General features: G+C 36.3%; 1 protein-coding gene and 1 long non-coding RNA gene across 2 annotated transcripts; one reads left to right on the top strand and one right to left on the bottom strand.

Annotated features, from left to right (window-relative positions):
* Positions 1 to 1,018: 1,018 nt before the first annotated feature.
* On the bottom strand, positions 1,019 to 3,545 carry LOC127628157 (uncharacterized). Its single transcript, XR_007968612.1, has 4 exons — positions 3,259 to 3,545; positions 3,034 to 3,096; positions 1,964 to 2,091; positions 1,019 to 1,553 (listed from the first exon to the last, which is right to left on the bottom strand). It is a non-coding gene; the product is annotated as an uncharacterized LOC127628157 (long non-coding RNA).
* A 267-nt stretch (positions 3,546 to 3,812) lies between these two features.
* LOC127627771 (60S ribosomal protein L28-like) lies at positions 3,813 to 7,831 on the top strand. Its single transcript, XM_052104312.1, has 5 exons — positions 3,813 to 3,838; positions 4,360 to 4,453; positions 6,310 to 6,433; positions 7,381 to 7,499; positions 7,686 to 7,831. The coding sequence occupies exons 2-5, from the start codon at positions 4,370 to 4,372 to the stop codon at positions 7,773 to 7,775; spliced, it is 417 nt and encodes a 138-aa protein (XP_051960272.1). The 5' UTR covers positions 3,813 to 3,838; positions 4,360 to 4,369; the 3' UTR covers positions 7,776 to 7,831.
* The last annotated feature ends 1,238 nt before the right edge of the window (positions 7,832 to 9,069 follow it).

The following is a 9,069-nucleotide window of genomic DNA, read 5'->3' as shown; positions in this document are numbered from 1 at the left end:
TAGCTTGTAGGCCATTTATATGCTAGTTTACTTCTTAAAAGGACAGTACACCCAAAAATGAAAATTCTCTCATCATTTACTCACCCACATGCCATCTCAGATGTTTATTCTGCTGAACACAAAGATATTTAGAAGAATATCTCAGCTCTGTAGGTCCACACAATGCAAACATGTTGTCCGTAAGACTCCAGTGGTTACATCAATATCTTCAGGAGTGATATGATGGGTGTGCGTGAGGTGTAACGTAAATTCTACTCCCTGCCCAGTAGGTGATGATATGCTTAAAGTAATGCTCAAATGCAAATAACCAAAAATAAAAGAATGTGAAAGTGGAGATTTATAGTAAAATAGAACTAATGCATTGAACTGTTTTTCACCCACACCATCATATCACTTCAGAAGACATGGATTAAACCACTAGAGTCATGTGGGTTACTTTTATTCTGCCTTTATGAGCTTTTGGAGCTTCAGAGTTTTGGTCACCATTCACTTACATTGCGAGGACCTACAGAGCTGATATACCTTCCTAAAAATCTTTGTGTTCAGCAGAAGAAAGTAAGTCGTACACACCTAGGATGGTATGAGGGTGATTAAATGAGAGAATTTTCATTTTTGGGTAACTATACACTTAAAGTTGACAAAATTAAACTTTTAGCCAGGAAAACGTCTGGTCACAGTTTATAACAGGTGTCTTTAACTACTACGTACTAACATCAAAATTCATGTAATACAATGTAATTATTCTGTAACATGTTGTTCTGCAAAATTCTTACAAGATTCACATTTATTGCTACTGAGTTACGGGTAGGTTAAGGGGTAACGTATGTACATAATAAGTACATTTTATCAAATGCATTAATAAATAGTAGTTAAAGACCCCAAATAAAATGTGGATTATTTTGCCCCATAAAATGCTTCAGACTAGCAAGAAGCAAATCGTGGTTCACCACTGTGACAAACTAAACGCTATTAGCAAATTAAAAACAACAACAGAACAAGCCCTTTAATATGTCCCGCCCCAACTTATTATTTCATTAGTTAATAGCAAAACAATGTTGAACTTGCATTAATCTCATTCAAAGCCACAGAGTGAAAAAAGACTCAAATTTGTATGTTAAAACCTGAAATTATATTCCATTTGCATTATTTACAAAGATATATTAATTTTAAAGCAAATTAAATATAAAAATCTTTAATGATCACTGATTATGACATCTCATCTAAAAACATAATGTCTTAAATGTGAGCTTGTGGAACATCAAAGCCTCTAGATACGTTGTGCTGTGGTGCTCTTGCAGGAGACGTAGGTTTGAAACCGATCACACTCTATATGAATATAAAGTGGCAAATAGCCCAAAAATAGCATTTGCCTAAGTTCATGTAAACAGTGTCTTTAGATGTGCAAGTTAAATGTACAGCAATATCAATAACCAAGAGTCTAAATAACTAAGTTTCTCTTGATGATGCAGTATATTGTGTTTTCCAGATCACATGTTCTGTAGAGTTTCCCAGGCCTCATTTTGACATTTGTGTGTTTGGCTCAGAGCGTCTTCCTGTGGACATAGACAGAAAACACCATTTCAGTTTCTGACATCTTCAAACCCTGAAGGGGGGACCGACTGATTTTGGATTCAGATGAAATTGTGCAAGAAGAAAGTGACCACAGTCTGATAGGAGAGACATGCAACTAGCACAACTATGTAGGAAATTGTTTACATTGTGCTGTTCTATACATTAGTATAATCATTCTTAATCAAATCTGGGCTCAAATGATGAGAAAGTATGTGTGTGTATATTTGCCCTTTGAACTGCTTCCTCCAACATTGCCTGATCTGACAGTTCCCGTATGCATTTCGAGTAGCATGCCTACACACACGTTTTACATATCCATTGATATTCACAGAGTAAATGCAAAGCACTCTCAAGTCAAGCATCCTGCATGCAAATGATTTGAGTAGCTAACCTGTGATGTCAGCACAGTGGGCGGGATCTAGCTGCTGTACAATACTGAAAAGCATCTCGCCAGTTGACTCCACATCCTCTTGGTCGGAGCCGTCATTCACATCTGTTGTTTCATTGCCCGCCCTACACCTGAAAAAACACAACATGTTATCCAAGCCTCAGATCAAAGCTCTGTTCCAAAACCTAGTGAGCTGCCTTCCTAGACAGCATAGGTGTGCTCCAAACACAAGGGCTGTTCAATAAGGTAGGTAGCAACATTATGCTGCTGGTAAAGCAGCATTTCAAATAGGTCACTTACAAGGTTCCATTAGGTCTTTTATATTAAATGTATTATTATTTCTTAAAAAGAAGCAGAGAAACTTATTTTTAAAATCATATTATCTGATATTAATATTAATAATATTTTATATTAATAATATTTGAAAAACTTTTGTCACCAAATCAAAGTCATGTGGTGTAACCAACATGTATGTTGCCTTTTTGATGTCATGTGACAAATAAATAAATAAAATTAAACAAACGAGACCCCTTTAGACCCTCAAGACTGTTTGTCAAGTTTTAAAAGAAATCATAAGTTTTGTCATATCATTAAATTGAAATCTTTTTTTTTTTCTTTCTAGAAAATGCTATAAATGTTTTTTGTTTTAATGGTCTCAAAGATTACATCTCTAAGAAGTTGATACATGTGTTTTAAACTGGATTTCTTGTTTTTATCACCTCGGACAGCTTAATTAGTCAGTAACCCAGTTACTTAACTTTTTAACCTAATTTTGTTTCATTTTGGCAGTCTGATCAAATAATGTGTTATAGAAGAGATGTTAAAAACTGCCGTTCTGGTTTATTTGTCACGCTGGAAAGTGCAGTATCTCATGTGGCACATTTTGGTAATTGCAGAAGATCTTTTCTGTTTTCACTGTAAAAAAAGAACAAGTAGTATGCAAGTATGCTATTCCAAACATACCCACAGTGTGTGTTTGAGTATCTACAGATGTGCTTCCTTGTGTGTGTGTGTGTGTGTGTGTGTGTGTGTGTGTGTGTGTGTGTGTGTGTGTGTGTGTGTGTGTGTCTTACCTGTTTACTGATGATGTGAGAGCAGTCAGTCTTCTCTAGTGCTTCACTCAACAGAGCTTCATCCTGCAGCATTTGAGCAACAAGAGCAGCAGGCAAATAAACATCTGAAACTGTAGATCTGTATAGTATATTGCACTAATAGTATTGTATATTTATGCAAGATAGATAGATAGATAGATATACATATGATAGATAGATAAACAGACAGATAGTTAGATAGATCACCTGTAAGTTTAGGTCTCATCTCTGTGTATTTTGGATGTATTACATCATACAGTTTCTCTCCCAGAGTCTCTAGATCTTCATCAATCTCCATAACTGCAGCGTTAACTGATTGAGACTCTCTGTTATATCATTTAATCATCTTAAACCGAGCTGAAGAACAAATTCATCTGTTTGTATTCCTTACATATCAAACACTGCTGCCATTTACATGTCTCGAATATCCTCGTTGTTGTTATAATATGAATCTTGACGTGTTTACAGCAGACACAAAGGCTATGTTATTCTGATCAAAGAGCGCATGAAAATGACGTAAGCACACTGAATGAGTGACGTGTACAAATCGCTAATATTCATCCGCACTACAGAGATATAGTTCTATTCTGAAAACACATTTTAACACTAGGCCTTGGCTAAATTTGGAATAAAATCAATTAAATCCTCTAAAATAGATGTAAAATGTATATACATTTTTTATACGCGCTAAACTTATGTAACTAATCCACTCGGCGGCGTAAGAAACTACGTAAGTTCCGCCGGAACCGGAACTCCTTCCTTTCCCTTCTCTTCCTCCGCCGAATAGGTAACGTGGTCGTCTTGTGCGACGTTTTCAACTTTTGATTTAGCACTTTAAAACCCACCTTTTTTAAATAAACATGTTTTTAAGCGTATCGAGTGTGTTCTAAATCGGCTAGGAGCTATAAGACCCAGTGTTGTGTGAATAAAGATTTAATAAACGCTGCCGGGTTTGCTTAGAGAGGCCTTTACTGAGTGAGACCAACACCAGACCGCAGCCTATGGTCAAAAACACTGTCTAAACTACAGATAACTGCAGGTTTTTATCCCTATAATTGATGTAAAAGCAAACTGAACATTGCTCTTGTATGTTTGGAAGCTTGTGGTGTGATTGTATTTTATATGAGGAGCAGTGAGTTAGTGATTGATAACATTACTGGTACTAATTAGATACGAGTATATGCTTTATTATGAGATACAGACTTGGTAGGGGCATACATGTATGTCTTATGTTACTAAAGTGTAAGTCAGCTGTAATTGAGTTGTGTTCTGTACATAACACGATCTCTATTGATTTGATTCATTCAGGAAAGTCATCATGGCATCATCTCATTTGCAGTGGATGGTTGTCAGAAACACCTCCAGTTTCCTTATCAAGAGGAACAAACAGACCTACAGCACTGTATGTCACTGCACTTGAACTACACTCTTATGATACTAGGTTTACACTGCAGTAAATAAGGCTTGTTTATCCCTCAAAGATCCAAACATGGATCTTGATGGGTGTATTTATTTTATATTCTCTTTTAAAGTGTTTTTAGGAAGCTACTGATTTATTTAAAACCATTTTTTAAGCTTAAGTTTGCATTGGGGTGAAAATTGTGACTTTAGCTAGCTGTGACATTAAATAGTCAAAATGTCATATCACGATACAAATAATTTTATGTTGCGATATCAATATATATTACTATATCGTTAACGTTTTCTGGAAAATCTATTAAAATGGCTTTATATATTAAATAGTATTGAAATCCTACAGTTGGAAACTTCAAACTGAGATATTGTCAAAGTAAAAAAATAACAAACTCAAGCTACATTTCACATTGTGCCACTTCAGTCTGATGTTAACCATTATTATTATTATAAACTTTCCTCAAACGCAAGATCTTAATGCATCAAAAAATAATAATACACATGCTTAATGCTTAATTTTGAGGTGCTAAAACCGATTGCTTGTATTATGAGTGATGTTCATCATGCGTCACAGTTTGCAGGTTACATCTTTCTGCTCTTGTGTCGGCTTTTGTGAACCCACAGCACATATGTCACACCTGTTTTAATAGCGTGCTTCTTTTTTTGGTAGCCGTTCTGTGGTGTCGTCTTTCTCCATTAGGGTTTTTACTGGGTCAAAAATTGAGCAGCGCAAGTGATCCGGCTCTGCTCTCCTGTCTGTGGAGCATAAATACAGGAAGCCTGCTGGAGTTGCACGCACTTTCAAGCTCCTAGATTGTGCTCGGCACATTCACGTGAAATACAGATGCATGCGTCGGATGAAAAGCATATTTAGCTCTTTTGAATATTGTTTAATTTTTTTCAATTCTCTCAGTCTCACGTGAAGCCCTGCCCATGATAAACCCATGCCGTCCACATGGAAATTTACATATCACGAAATACACAATATTTCAAAATCTTTATCGGTTGACACTTTATATCATCGTCTTAGTGTATCTAGTGATCTTTAACATTAGTGATGTGGTTGGAGTGTGTAAACGTGCACACTCTTTAGTGAACATTACATTATATGTGTAGTTGATGCATAACAGACCTTTTTTGTTGCATCACAACAGCAGGTAGAAATCAACTTTTTCCATTCCATTTATTTGCCTTGTTGGGGCTTTTGTTTTTGTGAGAAAGTATGCATAAATTCACTCATCAATTAAATTAATAATTGGGCCTAAATGGAGAAATTCATTATGGAATTTTTTGCTGCTATATTTAAAATTTGAATGGCATTTTTTCCCCTGAACGCCCCTTTAATTTCTGACCCTGACTACGACTTTAGGTTAAATGTGTTTGAGGGAAAGAATTTATTGATGGTCTTCATTTCTTTTAGATGAAGTGTTTCACTGTTTTTAATCACATAGTTCTCTGGAGTGTCAGATGTTTAAAAGTATTATTTCATTAAGACTGTTTGAGGTTATAAAAATGTATTGCATTTTAATTATACAATTTAAAATTTAATATAAGCCAATAGTTGTTTTAAATGGTTTTAGATGACGTAGATGCTACTGGTAATGTTGCTGTTTCAAGTCTTGTTCCCAACTAATATATATATATATATGAGAGAGAGATTTGTGTTCTGAAAAGCATTCAAAGCTCTCGAAAAATGTACCTCCCTTGTATAAATACAGGATTATGTACAGATTAATAGCGGTGATAATGGGCTGAACTTTTGCAACATTGTTTTGGGTCAGTACGATGTTTTGAGTCATTACTGCATTCTGGGATTCCTGATGTTGAATATGCCTCTTTTTCCAGGAGCCAAATAACCTGAAGTCCAGGAATGCTTTCCGTTTCAATGGTCTCATTCACCAGAAGACTGTTGGGATCGAGCCGGCCAATGATGGCAAGGGTGTGGTCATTATCCTGAAGAAACGTGCAGGTGAGTGACAAGCACATGACATGTATACAAGATTCCCGTGGTCATGGAAAACCTGGAAATATTAGGGAAGGCCCAAACATACTCTGCGCACGTACGTGAACGCAGATGCACTGTGCTACGCTAGCTTGATTTTGTGCGTCGTTGTGAAATGTGTCAGTGCTCAATTCATAACACAACGCAAGTATGCGCTGTATTCTCAGCGTTGCCGCAAGGGGCGCTGGAGCGGATTTTCTTCTTTCAATCAACAACTGTCATGGCGGACTGAGGCAGCAATTTGAGTTGAATCTTTTAGAAATATAAATACGACTCTGTGTCGCTCCCCAGTCCTCAACTATAGACTCCTCTACCACATCAGGGCTGTATCCGAAATGTAGGCATCTGACGCTGCTTAATCAGTTCATAATGTCTTACCTGACAGCTGTTTTTAATGAATGTAACTCTTAATGAACTGGTCTCCGAACAGTTTGAAAAGCAGCTTATTTTCATACTGTCACGTATACAGCCTACAAAGGCAGCGTTTTCCTGGTTTCAGACATAGCACCGGTTAAGTGGTCACGTCTAAAATCGATTGCCCTTTTGTGGTCTGAGGTTTGTAACCGCAAGAGCGCACATAATGAATGTACAACTGGACCACGTGTTGGACATGCATTGATCAAGCGCTCACGTCTGCATACTTGCGTGAAGCATCTTTCGGCCTTAACCCTCCTAGTGCGTTCGGGTAATTTTTGATCTGGGAGAGTTAGATATTGTATGAATACCACATTGTTTTTGGTACCGAACCAAACATTGTGACTGTCAAGACCATCAAAATACACCTTTTTTTTTTTTTTTAGATTTTTAGTAAAAGTGTTACATCTTTTGTGTTCGCGGGTCAATTTTGACTCGGGCAACAATTTGGCTTTAAACGCATGTAGATTTTTAAAAGGTGGCGTGTGTATGTGTTTCAGGTCAGCGTAAACCTGCCACCTCATACGAGAAGATCACCATCAACAAGAACTCCCGCGCCACCCTCGCCAGCGTCAGGAACATCATCCGCAAAAATAAATACAGGAGGGACCTGCGCATGGTGAGTTTACCACACCTGCTCACTGTTGTGCATTGTCTACTGCAGTTGTAATTGGAAAAATGTCAATTTTATTTTTGTGTATATAAATATTCAATAAATATTGCATATATTTAAACTAATTTCAGTATAAAAATACAGGACTTTTGATGTTTAGTAGATAATATTTATTTGTGTCTTGTCTTCCAGGCTGCTCTGAGACGCACTAGCGCCATCTTAAGGAGTCAGAAGCCAGTGGTGGTGCGCAAGAAGCGTTCCAGGGCCCCCAAAAGTTCATAACTTCACACATTACATGTACAGCTTTTGACTTAATAAAGCGCTTTTGGTCAGACATACTGCAACCTCTGGTCTCACTTTTAAACCCATTACGTCGACATAAAAATTTCAAACATGATAAAATTGTAGAGTGTATTGACAAAATATTTTTTATAGGTCACTTGTGGTGTAATAAGGCATAATGTTTTTATGAAACGAACAAATTTAAGAAAATTAAAAAAAGTGTGAATTAATGGGATGGTTCACCCAAAAACTTAAATTCTCATTTATTCTGCCTTGTGCAATCCCAGATGTGTATGACTTTTATCTGATAAACACACAGGTCTTTAGAAGAATATCTCAACTCTTAGGTCCATACAATGCAATTAAAAAGGTCAAAAACTTTGAAGCTCAAAAAGCACACAAAGGCAGCTTAAAAGCAATCCATAAGACTCAAGTGGTTAATTCCATGTATTCAGAAAAAATCCATATTTAAATAATATACATTCTCCCTGCCCAGTAGGTGGCACAATTCATGAAGAATGTGAATGGCAAAAAGTGGCTATAATAAAAAAATCTCACCTGTCATATTGCTTCTGCAGATATGTGTTTAACCACTTGAGTCTTATGGATTACTTTTATGCTACCTTTTATATGCTTTTTGAGCTTCAAAGTTTTGGACCCTGTAGACTTTCATTGTATGGACCTGCAGAGGTGATGTATTCTATAAATCTTAATTTGTGTTTTGCAGAAGAAAGTCACACACCTGGGATTGCATGAGGGAGAGTAAATGAGAGAATTGTTATTTCTGGATGAACTATCCCTTTAATTCCTGGAGCATGAGTGAATTTCAGCATATACTGTATGAAATTAGAGATAACTTTATAACAAATTAATTCTGTTGTGTATAAATGTATCATGTTCTACACATAAAAGGTTTTCATGGTTTCTGGTTTGTGCAGTTTATATAACCAGTTTTCTTTTGTAATTAAAGTGCTTATCAGGGTAGGACCAAAATCAGATTAACAGGTCTTTCATTAAGCTTGATTTTAACAAAGGGCTTAAAATGATTTCAAGCTAATGAAACACCATGATGCATGAAAGAGATTTAATGTTTTCAGTGTCTAAATCAGATTTTATCTTCCGGGAACAGAAAAGGAATCGTTAACCTTTTTTTATTTGTTTATACATAAATTGAAAGCACAAAATGACAAGAGCCTATAAAGCCCCAAAAACCACCATAATAGAGTCAATATGACTTGTGTACTTTATTCCATGTCTTCTAAAGCCATGCAATCACTGTGTGTGAGGAGTGCAC

This window comes from Xyrauchen texanus, chromosome 34, assembly GCF_025860055.1.
Source record: "Xyrauchen texanus isolate HMW12.3.18 chromosome 34, RBS_HiC_50CHRs, whole genome shotgun sequence".
Lineage (NCBI taxonomy): Eukaryota > Metazoa > Chordata > Actinopteri > Cypriniformes > Catostomidae > Xyrauchen > Xyrauchen texanus.
Note: the sequence above shows the minus strand (reverse complement) of the source record. Positions and strands in the feature narration are given on the sequence as shown.